At 44.1% G+C, this 23,183-nt stretch overlaps 2 protein-coding genes across 6 annotated transcripts in view; one reads left to right on the forward strand and one right to left on the reverse strand.

Moving 5' to 3' along the window:
• Positions 1–23,183, reverse strand: part of CTNNA2 (catenin alpha 2) — a 1,114,437-nt gene that overhangs the window by 369,199 nt on the left and 722,055 nt on the right. The window lies entirely within an intron of this gene.
• Positions 681–3,593, forward strand: LRRTM1 (leucine rich repeat transmembrane neuronal 1). 2 transcript variants are annotated; one of them, XM_086700736.1, is made up of 2 exons: positions 681–1,471; positions 1,589–3,593. In XM_086700736.1, exon 2 carries the CDS (start codon positions 1,648–1,650, stop codon positions 3,214–3,216), a length of 1,569 nt encoding a protein of 522 aa, XP_086556862.1. In that variant the 5' UTR covers positions 681–1,471; positions 1,589–1,647; the 3' UTR covers positions 3,217–3,593. The 2 variants fall into 2 exon arrangements, with proteins under 2 accessions (XP_086556862.1, XP_086556863.1); XM_086700737.1 differs by having other exon boundaries at positions 682–1,314.

Genomic DNA, 23,183 nt, shown 5'->3' on the forward strand with positions numbered 1-23,183 from the left:
TCACCATGTGCAGCATGTTAGGGCCAGCCCTCCTGAGTGTCATACAGCAGAATCTTTTTCTAATCCACCTGGGACCTTACAGACATCCTTGGAGAATGGTGAAGTCCTGGTAGGATTTCACGCAAGACTCCCTGCACACAGACATATGCTTCTAGCACACTGGGTCTCATACCACCAAAACGGGATGGCTTCCCAGAACCAGTGGATTTGGAAAGCTTTTCCCCATCCACCACTAAAAAGGGCTGGCTGACTGCAGAACTCCAGTGCCTGTAAGGAACGGAGGAAAAAAAAAAAAAAAATCTTAGCCAAGCCCCCACAATCACTGCTTTACTCTATCTTCTCTCAAGTTGCTTTTCTGAAGCAAAGGACCAAATGTTGATTTCTCTACAGATTCCTACGTGTCTCTTACACGTAGACAGCTTTAAAGGGGGAGGGGGAGCGTCCCCAAAAGGGAAGGGGGAGAGAACAGAATATTACAGTTTCCTGCCTGGAAATACCTTGTCGTTGATGATGCTACCCCATACCTCCATCCCCTCTCCCCCTTTTTTTGAAATACGGACCCCCCCCCAAAAAAGCTGAAAGTGTTTTCCGTTTCATCAAAGAACATATATTACTTCAGTGGCTCGGTAAAATGTTTGGTTTTGTGCCCACCCCTTTTCAATCTGCCCATGTCTGAGGTGCTCCGGGAAGACGCACAATCGTGAGCAGCTTACGACACTCAGTGAGCAGTAGGTGCCTGTGCAAGCTCGCGCCGCACACAGCCTGGCGGAGGGAAGGAGCTCGGGCGCCGCTCCCCGCTCCCCGCCCGCACCACCCCGCCGCCCGCAAAGCATGAGCGAGCCCGCTCTCCGCAGCCGCCCCGGGCGCGAATGGCAGGCTGTCTCCGCGGAGTAAAAGGTGGCACCGGTCAGTGGTCCTTTCCAATGACGGACATTAACCAGACTACCAAATCCAGGGGAGTCGTGAGCCCCGAGTTTGGAGTTTTTTTTTTTTTTTCTTGTTTTTTTTTTTTTTTTTTTCCCCACAACGTCACAGTCCGAACTGCAGAGGGAAAGGACAGCGGCAGGAAGGCGAAGCCCGGCGCCGGCACGTAGTTGGGAAACTTGCGGGTCCTAGAAGTCGCCTCCCCGCCTCGCCAGCCGCCCTTGCAGCCCAGAGCCGAGCAGCAAAGTGAGACATTGTGCGCCTGCCAGATCCGCCGGCCGCGGACCGGGGCTGCCTCGGAAACACAGAGGGGTCTTCTCTCGCCCTGCATATAATTAGCCTGCACACAAAGGGAGCAGCTGAATGGAGGTTGTCACTCTCTGGAAAAGGGTGGGTAAGACACTTTTTAATTAAATTCTTTCCCGAAGATTTTTTTTTTTCCTCCCTTTTCTTTGCTGCAGCATCTAACATGGACCAAATCACCGTCTCTTTGATCTTTCCGTGGCTGTGAACTTTCTATGCTGCCCAGCTTTCTGCATGCTTAGAGGTGAACGTGTGGCTTTGGGGAGGGGGGTCCTTCTTTATTTCAATATATTTATTTGATTTTGCCCTTTTCTCCCCCTCCCCCCCCCCTCCCCCTCCCTTGGAATAAAATATGATGTAGATTTCTGACCGAGCGCTTCCAATGGACATTCTCCAGCCTCTCTGGAAAGATTCTCGCTAATGGATTTCCTGCTGCTCGGTCTCTGTCTATACTGGCTGCTGAGGAGGCCCTCGGGGGTGGTCTTGTGTCTGCTGGGGGCCTGCTTTCAGATGCTGCCCGCCGCCCCCAGCGGGTGCCCGCAGCTGTGCCGGTGCGAGGGGCGGCTGCTGTACTGCGAGGCGCTCAACCTCACCGAGGCGCCCCACAACCTGTCCGGCCTGCTGGGCTTGTCCCTGCGCTACAACAGCCTCTCGGAGCTGCGCGCCGGCCAGTTCACGGGGTTAATGCAGCTCACGTGGCTCTATCTGGATCACAATCACATCTGCTCGGTGCAGGGGGACGCCTTTCAGAAACTGCGCCGAGTTAAGGAACTCACACTGAGTTCCAACCAGATCACCCAACTGGCCAACACCACCTTCCGGCCCATGCCCAACCTGCGCAGCGTGGACCTCTCGTACAACAAGCTGCAGGCTCTGGCGCCCGACCTCTTCCATGGGCTGCGGAAGCTCACCACGCTTCACATGCGGTCCAACGCTATCCAGTTCGTGCCGGTGCGCATCTTCCAGGACTGCCGCAGCCTCAAGTTTCTTGACATCGGATACAATCAGCTCAAGAGTCTGGCGCGCAACTCTTTCGCCGGCTTGTTCAAGCTCACCGAGCTGCACCTGGAGCACAACGACTTGGTCAAGGTGAACTTCGCCCACTTCCCGCGCCTCATCTCCTTGCATTCCCTCTGCCTGAAGAGGAACAAGGTGGCCATTGTGGTTAGCTCGCTGGACTGGGTTTGGAACCTGGAGAAAATGGACCTGTCGGGCAACGAGATCGAGTACATGGAGCCCCATGTGTTCGAGACCGTGCCGCACCTGCAGTCTCTGCAGCTGGACTCCAACCGCCTCACCTACATCGAGCCCCGGATCCTCAACTCCTGGAAATCGCTGACGAGCATCACCCTGGCCGGGAACCTGTGGGACTGCGGGCGCAACGTGTGCGCCCTGGCCTCGTGGCTCAGCAGCTTCCAGGGGCGCTACGATGGCAACTTGCAGTGCGCCAGCCCCGAGTACGCGCAGGGCGAGGACGTCCTAGACGCCGTGTACGCCTTCCACCTGTGCGAGGATGGGGCCGACCCCACGAGCGGCCACCTGCTCTCGGCCGTCACCAACCACAGTGACCTCGGGCTCCCGGGCAGCCCGGCCACCACACTCGCTGACGGCAGGGAGGGGCAGCTCGACGGCACGCACGAGCCGGCTACTGTGGCTCTCCCAGGCGGCGAGCATGCCGAGAACGCCGTGCAGATCCACAAGGTGGTCACAGGCACCATGGCCCTCATCTTCTCTTTCCTCATCGTGGTCCTGGTGCTCTATGTCTCCTGGAAGTGTTTCCCAGCTAGCCTCAGGCAGCTCAGACAGTGCTTTGTCACGCAGCGCAGGAAGCAAAAGCAGAAACAGACCATGCATCAGATGGCTGCCATGTCTGCCCAGGAATACTACGTTGATTACAAACCGAACCACATTGAGGGGGCCCTGGTGATCATCAATGAGTACGGATCCTGTACCTGCCACCAGCAGCCCGCAAGGGAATGCGAGGTGTGATTTTCCCAGTGGCTCTCAACCCGTGCGCTACCAAATACGCCTGGGCGGCCGGGGCGGCCGGCCAGCGCCAGGCTGGGGTCTCCTTGTCTGTGCTCTGATATGCTCCTTGACTGAAACTGTAAGGGGATATCTCCCAGAGACTTGACATTTTAGCTTTATTGTGTCTTAAAAACAAAAACGAAATAAAACACAACAAAAACCCTGCCCCACAACCTTCAGGACAGTCAATCTTAAATTTCATATGAGAACTCCTTCCTTCCTTTGAAGATCTGTCCATATTCAGGAATCTGAGAGTGTAAAAAAGGTACCAATCATTGATTTTTTTTTTTTTTGTAAACTAAAATGTTTAAAATAAAATAGCATTTACAGTTTTTACAGACTGGTGTAATCTAAATGAGTTGTTACCTGTGTTAAAAGAGAAGGAAGAGTTACCATGTCCTTCCCTGGGGGCGGGGGGGAGGGGGCTGGGGGGTCCAGCGGCCAGAGGAAAAATCCAGAAATTGCGGAGTATAGTGGTCAGACTCAATTTGAAATATTAAGAGGAACAAATAAAGCTCATCAGGTTGATTTATCCCCACATGACTAAAGACTGAGGGGAAAAAGCAAGACCTTTCACATTATCTTTAGGAGAGAGCAATGCAATCACTGTAACGCAAGTGAAAGGAGGGGGCGCTGAGGACTGAGCATCACTGCCTAGCCTTTAAGGCAGAGATCGTTACAAATAGCTTTTAAAAGGCAGTGCCAGACAGTTTGTCCTATGAGGAAGAAACGTTTTTGCACTTAATACAACCATCTTTCAAATCGGTTCAAAATCTCACCCACTAATGCCACTGGCTCGTAATTCTCCTGTGCCTTTGATTCACCAGAGTTGGTAGCATTTGTGCCCTTTTCTGTACTCTCCCAAGTGAAAGAAAGAGCCCCTCAGCTCCTGCTCACTCCAATCTGATTGAGGGGAATAAGGGGAATAAGGCAGAATCCAAATGTTGGCGGATGAAAGCTGTGCTTTCTGGAGCACATTGCGAAGACTGCAGCAAGCTTAGGCTCCGAGCAGTGAGAGCACACTCCTAGTTACTATGGGGAACAGTGAGAAAAATCCTACCTCAGGTTGAATGACTACTGGGTAATGACTTCTGGCAGGAGACTTTAGGGACAGACTTTAGAAGCAGTGGGGGTGGGGTAGGATCGGGGAAGATCACCATTTGACCCTGTGTTCCAATATTACTGAGATGGGAATAATTTGTTAGCCCAGAACAGAAAAGCTGCCTGTTTTCAGCTTGCCCTTTTTTATAATGTCTGCTTTCCCAGTGTTGTTTTACTTTGTTGTGTGTTGGGATCAATGATTGCCTCTCCCCACCCTTCACAGGTTTCCAGATCCATCAATGAGGTGCAGATTGTTTACTGGACTAAATTAAAGAGTGGTAGCAGTTGGTGGGTGTGGGGATGGGAAAGAGGGAGGAGTGAGGTGTATTGCATGGGAGGGGTCTTGCACTCGCTAGCACTTTAAGCAATTGTATGATGGAAATAAACTGTCATGGAGAGCAGATGGTGAATACTGAACCAACATCCATGCCCAGAAGTCTTTTTCAAACTCAGGTGCTCACCACTCTGAAAGATCCTACAGCCAGGCATCTTTCTTTTTTCCTTTTTTTTTTTTTTTTTTAAGAGAGACATCCAAATAGTAGGGAGAGGGATGGGGAAAACAGACACACCACCACCTCCCAAATGCAAATGCCTCTAGCCACCTACCTAAAAAGGCAAAATCTGCTGTTTGAAATGCATAATGTCATCACCAGGAGGTTTACTTAAGCTGAGGATTAGTGATAGGTTTCTCTTCTACCTACGGAGAAATCCATTTTCCTAACAATACTGCATGTAAGAGGCCCTTTGGAGAGAAATACTTTGCAAATGTCTCTAATGTGTTAAACCTTGAGAGTTTAACATCTCTTTCCCTCTCCCTCTCCCTCCTCCCCCTCCCCTCTCCCAGCTCATTCTTCCTGACCAGGAAACTTCATCTTCTTTGTTTCTAATTAAAACATGATATAATAACATACACTGTGCTTGTACCACTTATTTAGGCTAGAAGAGAGGTGCTTTATTTGCTAACTTTGAGGAGAAGCTTTTAGATTGAGCCTAAGCATGACAATTTGGAGCTGCCGTTTTAAACAGCGTATCACTGGGCAGGGGGGCAGGGGGAGCAGGAACTTAGGGATCACTTAGGGATGTGCCATCTATAATTAAACTCCAGTAAAAAGACCTCCTCTAGAAGACAACATACCTTTTTTGGGGGGAGGATGTATCCCAAATTGTGGTGACTGAAGAAAAGTTCCTTGGACTCCATTGGTTTAATCTCATAGGAAGGCTACTGGAATTTAGTACCAAAAGGTACTTCTGGCTCGGTGCATTAAAGGCTGTGCTGGTGTGCTTACAGCTATAGGGAAAGCTTCCAAAAGCAAGTCCTTTCTGGGAAACATCAGAACCACAGCCCCCCACCCATGGAAATATAGATATTAGAGACTGTAGAGTTTATCGCTTATACCCAAGACTATTTTTTTCTTTCGTTTTTCTTTTTTTCAACGCGGCCATAAGAAAAAGCCAGAGAATAATTGTGCTTTGTTTTATGCTGCTGGCACCCCTGCCCCCCATATGACTAAACATCACATGTGTAGATCTTAAGTCCATGTAAATGTAATGAAAGATCACTGTCAAGAGGAATCTTCAGTCTGCTAACTGGAGAGCAAATGCTGGCCACAGAAAGCTGTGTTCTTATTCTGTGTGTCTGTATATCTCTGTGTTGTGTGTCTTTGTAGAAGATATGTTTTCTACACAAAAAGGAATTTAGCTCACACCATTTTATTCTCACGCACCTCTTGCTTTGAAGAAGGGCTGGGGAAGGGGAAAGGCAAGAATAAGGGAAATCAGTAGTTTTAACTAAGGTTTTGTGACACTTGAAATCTTTTCTTTCACAAATTAATTAATCTTTAAGCTTCAAGAAACTTGCTCTGACCCCTCTAAGCAAACTACTGAGCATTTAAAAGAGAATCTAATTTTTAAAGGTGTAACACCTTTTTTATGTGTTCTTCCCACAGAGGGTGCTAATATCATTATCCTGTGCTATCTGAAAAAAAAAAAATTAAGGCCACAATTCATGTCTCTTCCTGGTCATTGTGATGGATTAACCCCCTATTTGTAGTACCTTCTCAGATGATTAAAGTTCAGCCCTAGTAAAGAGGTTTTTCGAATATTTAAACAGAAAAAAAAAAGGTCTTTTCTGATGACAGATGACACTCTCGCACCAGTCTCACCCCTGGTAGTTTTTTAGGTTGTGCCAGAGGGAGCAGGTTAAGTAATACCCATCCTCTGGCCTTCATTTACAGAAAAAAACAGCCCTTGATGCTCAGACTTCAGCCAGGATGGTTGAGAACACCAGTCCCAGGGACAACACACGCTTCCAAGACTGTAAAGTTGCCGTCACAAAGAAAAGAGGACTCCAGTAAAAGGAAACCTTTTTTAAAATTCATTTTTTTAAAATATTCTCCCACGCTCCTCAAAGTATAAGAGTGCCTTACCTTTTCTCCCTGCCTGCAGGAAGGCAGACATTTGGTATGACTTAGCATCAACAACACATTTATGAGTATGTGTAGGTAATTAGAGGGCCAAATGCCACTTGTTATTCCTCTCAAGTTTCTTAAGCAACTGCACACAGATCACTGGAGGGCTCAGGGGCTGGCTGTGTTTTTGGGTTATATTAATCGACTTGTCATCAAGTTCGGTGCCTGTTCTATCTGGCATAGCCACTGGTGGGTCACGTATTCTAGTAAAATAAAAGGCATCAGATATCTCTCTCACAGACAGCATTATCAAAAGACTGGAATGTATATCTTTTTTTGGAGAATGGGGATTACAGTATTTCTGGGTAGTCAAAATAAGCATCAATTATCTCCTCTAGGTAGGTGGTTATGTTGGTTGATTTGGGTTTTGTCATTGATGGAATGACAAATAACAAGGAGTTAGCTGGAAAATGACTCTGAAGCAGGGTCCTGAAATATATTTTCAGAGAAGTTTAGGGACACACACTCACACACATTTTGCACGCATAACACAGATATAACCAGGCATACACATATATTGCCATATTTATATAACTACATATACAGTCACACACATGACATTACATAACTTCTTTCAGCATCAATTACCCTCCTACTTTCTCCTTCCATGAGCAAACTGTTACTCAAGAAAGAACCTGGTAAAATCCATCACAATTAAAATGTAAAGGACTGACTGTATTTTCAGGCATTAGATAATGTGTTGGTAGATGCTTTGCAGCTGGGGGATCTTCTGAGCTCCTCATACTGTAGGAGAGTATAAGCCTGCTACCTAATGGTAAGAGCCAGCAAATGGCAAGATACTCTTTTGAGAGTACCTTCCTAACCAATGAATTCCACCTCAGGGTTAGGAAACATATTTCTCCACCAAAAATATTCTTCTCTGATTTTTTCCCCAGGGATCCAAGAGGCAAAATTCTTACTCCTGACTGGGCACAATCTTCTGGCCTTCCTCGGTGGACCCAGTTTTTGTAGGTCTTTGGTGTTTTGCTCACAAGGCTAGGCACTATCTACTACACCCTTAAGGTTTAGTCAGAGATGTAAACAAGATGGAGGGAATAAAATCTATTGAGTATGGGAGCCTTTACCTAGATTTCAATATGTGTGAGAGAGAGAGATGCTAAGAACCTTACCCTTACATGAGGAACGTAAAGTTTAGAGACGTTAAGTGCTCTGTGCAAAGTCACCCGGCTAGTAATGGAGAGCACTGGCATTCAGTTTGGTAGCCTTTTTTGGCATGCCCTATTTCCTTTTCCCTTTAATAGTCACTCCCTCTGCTCCTCCGCCCAGCAGAACCAAGGACTGGCACAGGACACATGCTCACGTATTCTTGTTGGATGGCATGGGTACAATGCTTGAGCCCAGGAATTTTCAGGATGACTTCACTTGCTCTGGCCTCTGTTAATTGGGTAATGTAGGACTCTACCAACAGAGGATACCTCTCCACAGGCCTCCAGAGGCAAAACTGCCCAGCTGCTCATCCAGTCCAACCTCTCACCACACAATGACAGACACAGAGAGACTAAGGTATGGGCATCCAGGTATTACTGTCAGAGACTTGTTGAGATTTCTTTCCTGGCCATTAAAAGGACTATGTCTCTATGGTTGTCAACCAGGGGCAACTCTGCCATCCACTCAACAATTGGTAATGTCTGGAAACTTTTTTTGTTTTCGTGCATGGTGGTGGGGCCTACTTGCGTCTCATGGGTGGTGGTCATGGATCCTGCTAAACATCCTACAATGCACAGGAAAGCCCCTTCACAAATAATTATTTGCTCTAAAATGTCAAGAATGCTGAGGTTAAGAACCTCTGCCCCATGGTGTAAAGTAATGAGGTTGTCTACACCAGTGTGTTTGCTTGTGGCCGCCTTTCCAATGAGTTAAGTTTGGGTTCACCCAGATCTATTCTCTTTGAATCTTCCTCTCTCTTGCTAGAGAACTGAAAGTCTAAATTAAAACCCCTCAGGTTGGTTGCTAATCAAAGGACCTGTAGTTAGCACATGCTTCTCGGAGAACATATGGCAAAACTTAAATTAACTGGGACGAAACTTGTCAGAACCCTCAATTGACCCACTTTTTCTTAGCAATACCTCATTTAGGAAACAGGAGGAAAAAAATCAAGTTACCAGTGGATATTTACTTAACAAGAAGGAAAATGAGAAACATGATATTCCTTCCAGAAGGTGTCCTGAAGTCTGAACAAACTGAGCTGACCTGCTTGGGCTTTCTCTTTCTCCAGCCAAGCCTGGAATGTCGCTGAGGTGGGATTGGGTTCCCCTTTAAAAAAAATTCAATGTGTTTCGTCTAGTGAGTAGAGTGGATATATTATTAATGAGGGAAATCATTGCAGACCTTAGAAACAGGACGGTCTAGAGATGCAGGCAGTGCAAACTGAAGTGCATTTGGGGCCAGGCAAGGGACACAGGTGAATAAAGTTCATAGCCATGTGGCATTATGAGGGAATTGGAGGGTTCACTTAGAAACAAACCCATTCACATTGGACTGGCTCTAGTTAATCACAACATTTCAATAGGCCAGATCAAGCGAATGCTCTTGAAGTTCAGAGTCCAGAACTCAGGAGAGACACCTGGCCTTTAAACCTGGCTCTGTTACTCACATGTCGTGGGTTCATCTGGTAATCACCTTACTGTCACTTTGCCTTTAGGAGGATTCATGCTGGTATTCCCTAAGAACCCTTCCAGTTCTGGGCTTCTAGAATTTCTCAAGAATAAAACAGGAAACAAAAGTGGTTTCCCAGCTAGTGTCACTTAACCAGAAAATTAAAATCCCCCTGAACTCCCATTCCCCAGATATTCTGATTTATCAGGTTTCCTACATATGAATGAGAAAAGGTAGTTTAAAAAATCACAGAGACAAGGACTTCAGAGAGGAGGTAGGGATGCTGGAAAACAGATGAGAAGGCACAGCCATGTGTGGGTGGGAAAATAGGGTTTTCAGAATGTGCAGTAAGAGATAAAAGGAAATCCTAGCAAGGACTCACTCACACTCACCCACACGTGAGACCAGAGGCATAGGGATGTGCTCTGAAGCAGGCCCAACAAAAAACAAACAAAACAAACAAAAACAAAACAAAAAACCCTGAAGAATGCCACTGGGTAGGGGTGGGGTAGGGTGGGGGCAGGAGCCAGCGGGGAAGAAGTATGGAAAAATATTTGTACGAGTCTCCTAAAATAATTTACTATATTGTACATAGTTATAATTAATACTGGAGATCAGAGCCCTTTTGTAACATGAGAAGAGATGGGAGGCAAGGAAAGAGGGAGAGACTGAAATTTAGAAAAGTAACAGGCAAGGAGAGAAGAGGTTGGAGGGGGAGAAAGAAAGCAAGAGAGAAGGGAGTTTCAAGATTTGTGCTTTATATTGCTCAAATAATAATAAGTAGATGTAATACACCAACTCGATTCCTTTTTAGTCATTTCTTTCTTTGTTCTGGTCTACCACGTTGGCTATTTTCTTCTTAATGTAATGTTGGGAAGCCATTCCTCCCCTACTTTATGAGAAAAAATAAGTCATTGTCTAGCCGCATCCTCCTTTCTCTTGCTCAGCCAGGAGAATGTGTCTTCACCCTGGCTGCACATTGGAACCACCTGGGAGCTTTAATGAACATGGATGCCTAGGTCCCTCCCCAAGAGATTCTGATTTAATTTACATGCAGTGTGGCTTTGGTGAGGAGATTTTTTTAAAGCTTCCCAGTTGATTCCAAAGTTCAGCCAAGGTTGACAAGCCCCGAGCTAGAGGGTCACAAGAGTCACAGCATGGGCAGCTGACTGATCTACCCCATGCACAGGTCTGACTATAGCTCTTCACACAGGGTGGCAGGTGGCTAGGCTGGATGGGGGTCAGTGCTAAGTGAGGAGACTCCCCCCCCCGCACCCCACAACTCCACCTGGTGGGGCTGATATTGTGAGCAAGATATGCAGGCAAAGATGGGCTTGTAATTTGTCTCCAAGCATTCCATAATTTACAAAGTGCTGTTCACAGTTAATGATTTTATTTGCCTTAATTCCCCCAACAATCTCACAAGGCAAATACAAATTTGTCCCATTTTTTTTGTTTAAGACAAGAAGACTCCAAAGTGAAGAGGCTAAGTTGCTTGCACAAGGTCAAGGCTATGGCCAGGCCTGGCACTCAGAACTGCCTCTTCTAATTATTTGTCCTTCCCCTTCTAATGCTTCCCTTTCCTTTCCTGCTAGAGATCCAAAAATCAGTCAGTCTTTCAGGAAGAGTCCTAGAGAACAGATTACAAACATTTTCCTGCACCTTCTCTTTCTCCAACTGGAATCTGGCAATGACAACGTTTGGCATCACAGTCTCACGACTGCCTCTTGGATGCCCCGACCCCTGTCCCATCTGTCCCATGCCTGATACTCCTTTCTTTGCCCCAGGAGCCTCCATGATGGTTCAGAGACATATAAAGAGATGCCAACTCTTTCCAAATACCCCATCACCAAAAGTTCCCTTTCCGCTTGACCCCTGCCATTGACTCCTTTGCCACCAACACTTTAAAAACTGTGAAAATTCACTTGTTGGGATGAGCACTGGGTGTCGTATATAAGCGATGAATCACAGGTATCTACCCCCAAAACCAAGAGCACACTGTATACGCCGTATGTTAGCCAATTTGACAATAAATTATGGTATTAAAATAAATAAATAAATAAATAAATAAATAAATGTGAAAACTAAGTCCCAGAAGAAAATTGATGGATGGATGGATGTGATAATTTGTGTTGTGTTGCGTGTGTGTCTGTGTGCTTAAAAATGATCTTTGGGGAAAATAAGAAAGAAATTGCTCCAGTGCTAGAACATCATGTACTGAAACAGCTGAGTGATGTATACTTGGACAAGAGATCCTCCCTTGTTCCCTTCAAATGAAAGGACATAGACCACTGTTCATGTATAAAACCAGATCTGCCAGTAGTTTATGGGCTTAACATAAAGCCAGGATAAAGACTGAATCTTCCAGCATACTTTATCTCCTTAAATCAGTGTTTTCTTTAAAAATCATGTTTTATTAGGTGCTCCCCATCAGTGCGTTTATCTTCAATGAAGAATTCTCAGTATTGCAAAGTGCATGTGGCAGGGGCCTCTATCTCAGAGACACCGTAGGCAGCCCTGGATGGCAGTGCAGAGGCTCAGTCTGTGCCAAGCAAGGGCTGTATTACTCTGCCACAGAAAGGTCTGAAAAAGTCAAGTTAGACACAAATAATGGAACAAAGCAACAATGTGTCTTCAGCTGACCAAGACAATCCTGTCGTTGGTCCCTCATTTGCAGAACCACGCACTCTATGATTTTTGTCTTGCTGTCTCTGCTCCAAAGTGATTGCATTTGTGGTAAAATCCATATTTCCCAGTAACTGAATGTGTGTGTGTTGTGTGTTTTATTCTAAAAATAATGGTCCTTCTTAGAATTCAGCCTCACTCCTTTGCTTGTCATCCAGGTCATTTTTATCTGAGTTTCTCATATTGATCCTGTTTTACACACTATTCCAAAAATCATAAAGGTACAAAAGGAAAAGAATAAACATGCTCTAGGGGAAAAGAGTCTTGAGAAATCACACTAAAACTGAAATGCAACTAAAGGTAACATATCACTCAGATTTTTAAATTCTAACTATATTGGTCAACTCATTCAAAGTAGCACAACAGTTCTTATTGAGGGATTAAGTAAATATGTGCTGAATGAACAACAGAACAATGTAACTTGAAGAAGAGGAATTAGCAAGAGGACTGTGCTAAGATTTTAGACCCACCAGACTCATCATGAACGTGTCCAGAAGAGCCCTCCTCTTCTTTCTGCTCTGTGTATGTAAGGCAGCCACCCCCTTGGGAAGTGTTTATTATATACTGCCCTTACTAGGTACCTGGCAACCTGCTAAACCCTTAACTATCTTCTTAGTCACACCTTGCAATAAACCTCCCCCTCTCCTTGTCCAGAGAAGTATTAATATCCCCATTCTACAGATAGGTAAACTGAGGTTTAGAGGGGTTCAATGACTTGCCCAAGGTTACTTACCATAGCAGGGAGTGTCAAGCACTTAACTCTGGACACATAATGGTTGGGTTCAAGTTCTGGCTGAGTGAGTTTTGCAAGTTACTTAATCTCTCTAACCCTCAGGTCCTTCCTCTATAAAATGGAGATAGGGCGGTCATGAGAATTATAGTAGTTACTCTTTGTACAGTGCTTACAACAGTGCCTGGTACCTGGTAGGTACTAGATCAGTATTGTTTCGTTTTATGTTCTTAACAAAAGATAAATAAAACAGGGTCACATGGCCAGAGAGCTGTTGTACTCCCAAGTCATGCTATCCCCTTTCTCTTCTGTGATAAGATGATGTCTGAAACTTTGAGTTCCCGGAAGCATCTGATTCAAAAGGAAAAGGTAAGGAGGCAGGAAATGGAGTCTGAAGACACACGTGCCTTCCTTCACAGCTTTGCAACCCGCTCAGGCCTTGGCCTCTACACTCATGTTTGACTTCGCTCTGGTTGTTAATTGTCAGCCCTGGTAAATGCATCCTCTACCGCAACATGAGCACGTGTGCAAGCGGGTTCGGCAATATCTTCCAATTTCTACATGAACTGAAGGCTGATGACCGGCATTGTTCATATTAGTCTTTGAAGATTCAACAAAACTCATTTCTACATGTGAGCTATTCCCTATCCTCGTCAATTCCTGAAGGTGGAAAGCTACTACACAGCTTGCAATTGTCATCCAGCTCCCAAACTCTTACTTAATATCAGCAATATTAAATCATACTGGCCCCCGGGACACTAAGCATACATCTTCAGCTGTAACAGATTTGCTGGTGTTTATTTAAAGATTTTTTTTTTCCTCTGTGTACTAACAGCTACAGTTTGATGTTACTGAAGCAAATGTAACAAAAGGAGACACATCTGAGGTGGACTGTCTCTTCTGGGAGAGGAGCTCATGTGTCAAGAGCTGCATGTAAGTTCAGTTTTGGTACTAATTTGCTGCTGGCCCTTGGGGAAGCCAGTGCTACCTGCCCAGGCCTTTCTTTTCTTGTTTGTAGTAGTGATTTTTTGCCTTTCCTTTTAGTTGCCCCATTTAGTAGGCAGGGAGAGTGTTAAGGAGGGGGAGGAGAGTAGGAGTAATTTCCAATGCATTCTCTTTTACTGTTGCTTATCAGCAGGTAAAATTGTGAAATCATCAAACTTCCCCCAAGGAAAGGTTCTTCCCTCCTTAGAGACCCACCCAACACCACAGGCAGAGACTAAGTCTGGTCAAAGGGAACTCACTATTTTGTACCTTGAAAATTAAATTCTGCGAGGTGATTCTGTTCCAAGCCACTGCCTGTTTCTTGCGTTCATTCACAGAATGGTTAAAGAATGCTCTGCCCCTGCTTTGAACAGGCATATTAGGGATACTTGCCCAAAGTGAGTGAACCCCCAACACATGAATATATATGCCAGAGAAAGCTATAGCTACTGGGAAATTGAGGACCACCTTCTGTTTGTTGACTTGTTTTACTGTTTTCTCTCTTCCCTCCCTCCCTCCCCCTTCCCTCCCATTCCTTCTTCCTTCCTCCTCATTCACTTCTCCCTTTACTGATTGATTGATTGATTGATTGATGATTGATTTTACTGAATTCATAGGTATGAGTAATTATGTAATCCCAATGAGGGCAAAATTGAACCAAGGGGGTAAAGACTGGTTCTTGAGAGGGAACAGGTAAATCTTAGTGTATGTATAAAGCACCGATGTATATACCCTACCGAATACATAAACCAATATAGGATATATTTATGGTATTAAAATTTCAGAGGCAGCAACTGGGGAAAATGTATAAAAAAAATCTCTTTAGTTGGAGATAATGAGAAAAAAAGTTTGAGAAACACTGACATACACAATGATTAACATGGAGGTAGAGACAATAGTAAAATGGCAGGTCACCATCTGAAGACTTTGAGAAGGTCAAGGGAGGTCTGGATTTTTTGATAATAAAAACTAGAATTCAGAGATTATTTCAACAGCCAACATTTAATTTGGAGAACTGTGTCTTAGCCCCTCCTGCATTCAACACTTCCCAGAGTTGTCTTTATGATATATTAGAGGGGGGAAAAAAAGGGTATGGAATTAATCGCCAGAACTCTGGGCCTGGCTCTGCCATTTACTGACTTAGATAAATCACCACCTTTCTGAACTTCAATTCCCTTGTCTGTAAAATTCAGAAAGTAATCCCTGCTCAGCCTGTTTCATGAGAATCTGGTAAGGATTAAAGGAGGGAAAGTAAGGGACAACTTCAAAAGCTGTGGGGTACTATGCAAAGATTTAAGCAGTGGAAAGAGGAGGAGGGTGGTGACATGTGGGCAGCTACCCACACAGTGTCAATTTAGAGGGCCACATGTTTCAAACCCTCCTCCAGAGAGACTAAAATCCCTGCTAGTCACTTCTCTGGATTAAGTCCCTCATTAATCCTCGGTCTAGACCATTTGTAGCACGGAGGCAACTAGACTTCTCCTTGAGGGAAAGTCCCTCATTTCACTTGACTTTGTCTCTTACCATGTAGCAGAGTCTGACCCAAATGGGTCAAATGGCCTTTGGGCAGGTCATTTTTTCACCTGTATGAACCTTGGTGTCCACCTCTCTACATATATTTGGTTGCCTTGCACGTTTTTGAGAAGCATCTCAGGAATCATGAGTGTTGTGCCCACCACGTGCTGGTGGATAGTGAATTCTCAAGTAATGTTAGTTTCCACCCCGTGTCACCAATGTAGAGTTACACATTATGTTTATACAAATAGACCCGATGAGAATTGAAAGGCATTAGGAGCAACTGCTTTCTAGAAATGGATTCTGAAAAGTGGCTATAAGAGTTTAATTTAAATAGAACATCACAGGGCGCCTGGGTGGCTCAGTCAGTTGAACATCTGTCAGACTCTTCATTTCGGCTCAGGTCCTGATCCCAGGGTTGGGGGATCAAGCCCTGCATCAGGCTCACAATGGAGCATGGAATTTGCTCAAGATATTCTCTCTCTCTCTCTCTCCTTCCCTCCCTTCCTCCTTCTGACCCTCCCCCTCTCTAAAATTAACATAAATAAATAGAACATTACATTAGTAATGGAAAATTCTTCCCCATACAGGAGAAACCTGAGGTATAGATTAGCAACTATAATAAGTGGAAAGAGAGACAGCTCCTTCTCTTATTAGAGTCAGCTGGAATACTCAGTTAAGAAGGAAGTGACAAAGATCCCTTTCAACAGTGCTCCAAGACTTGTCTCAGGTGATTGCCTTTTATTTATGTATTTATTTATTTATTTGGTGTGAGTTTCCAATGTAACGATTCTTCCCAGATCTGCCAACAGATCCAATCCCCCATCCTCTTTTTCTGAGCATGCCTCTCCTCAGCAGCAGAAACCTGACAGATCTCCTGAGAGCCTAAACTGAAACTTCTGTAAGAAGGAGGCAGAAGTCAGCCTTGGTTCAGTTATAATCACTTATTACACCATACCACTGCCATCAAAAGTGCACGTGCTGCTTCTCTGAGCCCTCATGCACAGGCGACTGCTGTGGTCCCCTATCTGTCCGCTGGTGAGATTCGATGTTCTTGGACCCCGGGCCAAGCAGCTCTGAACTGCAGCAAAATCCAGCAACACATTCAGCAGCCAGCAGCCTGCTGGGCTCGGCCGGTTTACCCAGGGCTACCAACCCCAAAGCACTGGGATGAAAGCAGATGGGAAAGAGGGAAAGGGTCTGTTTGTGTTTTTATTTTTTACCAGGCTCAGCTCTTTGGGAAAAAGAAAAGAAGAGTCGTGCTCTGAGCTGGTGCCCTGCCAAGCTCCCTCCCCTCCCTTGCTAGCCCAAGCACTCCACCGTCTGTGCAGACTGCATAACAGCAATTTCTGGAAACACACTGAAAAGTCTGGGCCAGTCCAGAGGCTGTGGATTCCTGGTATCTGTGTGGTGGGGTTTTAAGGCTTTTATTTTTCACCTTAATTCTTTTAAAAACTGCCAGCTTTTTGAAGCACATCTGTTATCAACAGCTTCTGTTTGTAAAATGAGACCGAAGGTATCCTCTCTAGAGAAATGCCTGAATCTTCTCTGTAGTTCAATGCTTCCACTGACAGTTTGGCTCACAGACTACGGCTGTGGTAAATATTACAGAATGTTAATAAAAATGAGATAAAACACCTAGGATTCTTTTTTTCCCCCCAAATTTTGCTTTGCTCACTACTAAAGTTTATCTTGACAGAAAATTTACTTCTCTGATCCACATCATTTCCCAAAGCAATTTTCCAACAGCAAACATAAATTTCTGGTGATCGCTAAGAGGTTTTCAATCCCTATGCTAAGGAGGCCATGGGGTTTCAACTATTTGTTTCACCTTCAGGTAAATACCCCTTACTCCTGACACTATCACTTGGGGACCCTGGGCAGCAACTAGGGGCAAAAGCCTGAAGATGAGCTTTTAGGTTTCCAGCATATATAGGCTTGGTGGAGGAGATGGTTTGAGTATCAAGATTGCATCCTGAGAAGGTGATTAAGTCATTAACTAACAAACTAATTGCCTAAACCCACATAGCTGTGTTCTCAAATGGGAGGGAGCACTAAGTAAACGCAATGCTTTATATCGCATTGAACTTTGACCTGGTTAACACAGATTACACTTACACCTTATCAGAGGTGTAAATTGAGCCTACATCATGATAGAAAATTTGTGCCCCTCTTTACATTGCATTTGTGCTGTCCTCGGCCTCTAGGATTCTGGGGATCGGTGTCCTCGTCATCACTATCCTCGTCCTTCTCCCCTTCCTCTTTCTCATCATCATTACTTTTGATCCAAACAGATCTATAACCATTGGAGTAGGTTTTCACTGTGTACACAGTAAGTCTCCCTTGCAGTACTGTTTGCAATAAAGTAGAATTTGGTCTCTGGACCTTACTAGATGGAGTCACATAAAATACTACAGGTGACAGAGTTTATAAATAAGGTTTGATGAAAACATAAGGCATGGTTAGGAAGTCTTCCTGATTTGTCCAAACTAATTTACAGAAGCCTGAAGTTATTTCTATCTTCTTCCCTATCCCCCTGCCTTCTCTCCCCCCTCCTTTCTCTTCTACTCAAATTTTCACGATGATACTTGAACTTCCAGTTCAAGTTCTAAGGACATCTATGAAGACTTCCCCAATGGCTTTAGCTCACTATGGTCCTTCTTCTTGCCATCAGAAGCTGTTAGAAAATTCCTTGATCTTTGTACCCATGTTTGCCAGTGTGGACTGCCCCAGGATGTCTTCTTTTCATTGTCTATATTATTAAGTTACTTATGTACCAGGCATATATGTTTTGTGACCCATTCTGCACTATTCATGGTCAAGGGACAACTCATTTGCATGAATTCCTTTCAGTTAGTTTCTAGCCACCATCAGTGAATCAAGGACAGCTCTAAAAAGCTCACAGATCAATAGGACAGGTAGAATGTCCACACATATAATGACAACCAAAGGCAAAAAGGGATGCATGCCATAACACAGGTGTATCAAAGTTCTCTGAGGGCACAGCAAAAAGGAAGGGCTTTCTAAATTCAGAGAATTGACGAGAGGGCCTGGAAAAGAAGGTGGACTATGCATTAGGTCTAGGTGAGTGTGTGGGATTTGGGAGACAGAATGGAAAGAAAGAGTCTCTCAAGAGAACAGTTCACAACATGCAATAATAGCACAGAGACAGGCAAGTAAAAGGGAAGCATTGGCCACATGCACTGGCAAAGTCTCAGTTGCATGTCATGATTTGATTTGTTATAAGTAGATAATCAGCAAGACAATCTAGAATGTGGTTTTGTAATGTTGTAATGTTCCATTTCAATAAGGAATGTATCCTATTTAATAACAGGGTGGGTTAGTGATAAAACAACTAACCATTCTTATATTCTTCCTCTATACTAACTGTTAGAAGGAGAAGATGGTCCAGAGGAGTGTTTTCTAAGATCTCCTGAGTGGAAGTTTTGTAGAATCATCTCAGAGGTTATTAAAGAGAAGGAATACTTGAAAGGGGTCACCTGGCAGCATTGTACCATCTAAAGTTAGGTCTCCTTAACTCTCTAATAGGACAGTTTGTTGTTTTCACTCCATTGTTAATTCTCCACTCTTCTAAAAACAAAACAAAACAAAACAAAACAAAACAAAACAAAACAAAACAAACAAACACACACAAAAAACCCCAGAACTCTATTAAGACCTTAAAATCACCCAGTGAGAACTTGGGTAGTCCTACTGAATTTACAATGCCCCTTGCTTTAACTGCTATTGAAGCAGAAGGCAGAATGATTTCCACTGGTGTTGCCATGAATATTCCACTCACGCTAATTGTGCCATGGGCAGGGAAACTGAGATAACACAAGCACAGATACCTGGCATGATGCCTAGAATTAATCACTCAATAGTTATTAATGGCCAGCCACTTTCCCTTCCACACTGCCTCATCCCCTCATCTTTAGTTCTTACTCCTTCCTTTCCCTCCCCTACCCTTTGCCTACCGTCTTCTATTCTTTCTTCTCACTAAATATTCAGCACATGCAGTGGCCAGAGAAATGGCTAGCTGCTTCTCCAGTTTCCAGAGTGAACAAGCTCACACCTCCCAGCTTCCCCCAAGCTGCAGTGGAGGGGGCCAGGCAAGGGGGAGCCTATGCATACACTGTCATCACCTGCAGGAATTTGCACCATTCCCACTGAAGCAATGCCATAAAAGTGGGTACTTCCCCAGCCTATCAAACAATACTCCTTGAAAACAATTCAAATACTTACAAGTCTTTCCTCTCAGATTACACTGGTAAGGTTATTCCCTTTACCAAGTCTATCTCTTTACTTGCTCTTTGATTCTTTATACCTACAGACACTAATGTACACTCCTTAGAAAATCACTTCTAAAAACCTTTAATGACACATTCAGTAATTTCAGCCCTCTCAAGCCCTCCTGCTTAAAGCGAACTTTTGTACTTCAGATTGAAACCATTTTTAAGATGCTTATTCCCACCTCTCTCTCATCCTTTATATGATTTGAAAGATCACAAAGGCTTGATTCCCATAGGTTCAGAAGCTGCCCTTTTTATGAGTTCTAATGACTTCACCTCCAGGAGTGAATCATTTAATAGTCTTGCATCCAACCTGCTGGAGGGACTCAGTCTTTCAATTTCCTATGAGCTCATAACCCTGGCCTGGGCCTTAACAAAATAATGTCTTAACAATGCAGATCCTGAGAAAGCACACAGGGACATTTCTGAATATAACCTGTGTATAATTAATCTCTGGTCACCCTTGGGATCCCAAATCCCTTTGGATCAGTGGAGCCAAGAGGCAGCATTTCAGCTAATAGCCAATAGCATTTTATGGCTCTCTTGAGAAGGTAAAGAGAAATGATGGTATTTCCATCAGCATTTCAAAGAGAAACCTTTTGGTGGGGGGAAATCAACTCAACTAAGGAAACAAACAACCCTTAGTGTTCACCAAATGCCTTTCAGACATATCTGAGAAACTTTGCCAATAAAAATTTGCTCTCTGTTTCAAAGGGTGAAAAATAAAAGATAGAGAGAAGGTCAGCACAAGAGTATACAAGACCCAAGGTTAGGCACTCCACTGGTATGCTAAGTAGCATTGTCCTGAAAAGACTTTATCTATGTGTAGGCTTCCCTATAGGGCTCCTATAGGTGCTTATGTTTTTGTTGTATTTCTTAAGGTTGTAGAACCTAAGGTGATATACATAGCCCCACTTACATACTGACCTCCCCAGCATGCTGGGTGGATAACTGAGCAGAAAGTAGCAGTGGGCAAACCTCGAGATTGGAGGCAAAGACCTGGGACCATCCCCAATGCCACCTCTAACACAGCTGGGTATCTCTGAGCAGTGAAAACCTCCTGGTACTTCCAAACTCCTGGAGCATGGGCTGGTGCAAATAATCATAATCTCTGATTTGTTTTGTACTTTGCAGTTACAAAGTGCTGCAGCTAGCACATATAAGCCCATTTGATTAGCTCAGCAAAAGGTGAAGAGAAGAAAGGGAAACAAATATTGTTAGAAATCATACAAGGAGACAGGCCCTAACTTTGGCGTTTATAGAACCTTATGCCTTATAACAATACCACGTAGGGAGGTATTGTTGAATTGGAGAGAAAACTGAGGTTCAAAAAGGTAAGTAAATGCCCAATACCCATAGCTAACACCATTCTTCCTATTCCAAAACTAACAAACATCTCCATTATAGAACACATATAAGTAGAAAAGGAGGAGGCTTGATCCTTACCTTAACATGGGACAACCTCACATTTTCATCAGGTGGCCTCTCAAGAGGCCAGGTTGTGACAGAAATCTTGGGGCATTGACTACTGTATCTCATTTGGGCAGTATAAGGCTCCTTTTGTGATAAGATATTTTATATATAGGATCATGAAAAGCCTTCTGCCCAGAGAAATCAATTTTATCAGTCTGTCAGTATTCCATTCCACCCATTGGTGGGTGCCATGAAAACAAGATAAGAGCTTAAGAGCCAGGACAAAAGATATATACATTTTAAGAAGAAACAACCAAAAAAGAACTAGTATTGTAAAATGTACAGCATCCCAGCTGGAAGATACTTGCAATATCACTAAACCAAATTCCCTCATTAAACAGATGAAAAAGAAAAGCCCATATAGGCAAAATGGTTTGTCTATGATCACTGGGAGATCACAGTGCCAGCACCAGACTGCACTCCAGCCAGTACCTATCCTAGAGATAGTACTCAACACACATTTGCAGTATGAAAAGACAAATGGAAGAATTCTAACTCTCTGGGATTAGTCTGGTACTCTTGATCTCCATGACATCAGCAGAACATGGAGTGCCATAAAGGTGGCTGCCTGAGCCAGAGACTGTTCTCTGTTCCTCCTGCCCAGATGGGGCATGAGGCTACCAAGACTGTCTGACTCCATAACCTCTTATTCGGGTTAACCATCTTAGTCACCTATCAATTTTCCATCTCCTTCCTCTCTTCATCTCTCTCTCTCTTTCTCTCCACCCCCCCCACACATGCATACACACACACACACGCACACACTCACACACCCAACAAAATATACACAGGAAAGTACAAAATCACTAATATGACAGGAGATAAAAACAAATTCAATCTCCAATAGAGTAATCTATCCTTTACTATTGCCTATAAAATTCTTTTTTTTTTTTTTTTAGGAAAAAGATTTTAGGCTGGGATAAATTACTAGATTTGCCATAATTCTTCCCTCTCTCTGCATCAGTGACATCTGGTATTGCTGTGCCATACCACCTCTGGACATTCTTTGACCAATGGGAAATTAGGGGAATACGGCACCAGTGGAGACTTAGAAAGTGCTTGTACAATAGGACATGTCCTATTGCTCCTGGGGACCCCAAGGCCCTCACCATGTGAACTAGCCTAAGCTATCTGATGGATGATGCAAACATCTGGCCAGAACCACAGCCTGCAGCCAGCCAACTACCAGACACATGAGACCTTCAACGACCAACAGATGGCAAACGCATGAGGATCACACCCAAGATCATCAGGACTTTCAAGCTGAGCATAGCCCAAGTTGTGAGCATACAGAATCATGAGCTATCAAATTTTTTATTTTAAATTATTAAACTTAAGTCTGTTTACAGCAAATGCTAACACATATAGTATTCTAATTGTAGATCATATAAATTGAATATTTAACTCTATTTGTAGCACTGTCTTATTTCATATAATTTTCACTATCTCCAAGGCAGTTATAGAGGAAGAAACTTAGGTTCCAGGAGGTTACACTTACACACCTGGTAAATAGCAGGTAGCGCTTCAAATTCCAATCTCTCTGATGTCAAAACAGACTTTCCTAACCACCATCCAACCCAGGACGACACTTTCAGTGACAGATGACCTCAGAACCATGTGGTCTGAAAAATGTGGACAAGGAATGGATTGGTTTAACCTGCAGAAATTCTTCTTGAGACCAGGAAAAATTTCTTACTCTCCTGGTGACTGTCTTATAGAAGACAGAACTGGGCACGCTGAGGAGAAGGTATCTGATAGTTGACTTGGCTGATGGCAAGGAGGAATCTTCTATTAAAAGCGCAATGCAGAATGGAAGAGCTGCACTTAAGGGAAGGTGAGTTCCCTATAACCAGAGATATTCCAGGAAAGAAATTTAATCCATCCATTATTACATCACATTGACTTCTGCCTCACATGTACTCATTTTGTTCTTCTCTTCAGAAAGACCCTGTATATTCTCCTCTTAGGATCCATTTTCCACACAGTCTTCCAGTTCCAAAGTCCAATCTTCTCCACAAAGCCTTCCCAGATTCCCCCAACCACCACCAACCTTCCTTTCTCTGA

The sequence above is a fragment of the Puma concolor genome, chromosome A3 (genome assembly GCF_028749965.1).
Source record: "Puma concolor isolate L17-30 chromosome A3, mPumCon1.1.hap2, whole genome shotgun sequence".
In the NCBI taxonomy this organism is placed as follows: domain Eukaryota; kingdom Metazoa; phylum Chordata; class Mammalia; order Carnivora; family Felidae; genus Puma; species Puma concolor.

Coding starts and splice junctions, on each gene's coding strand:
- LRRTM1 (XM_086700736.1), top strand. CDS start 1,648: ATGGATTTCCTGCTGCTCGGTCTCTGTCTATACTGGCTGCTGAGGAGG.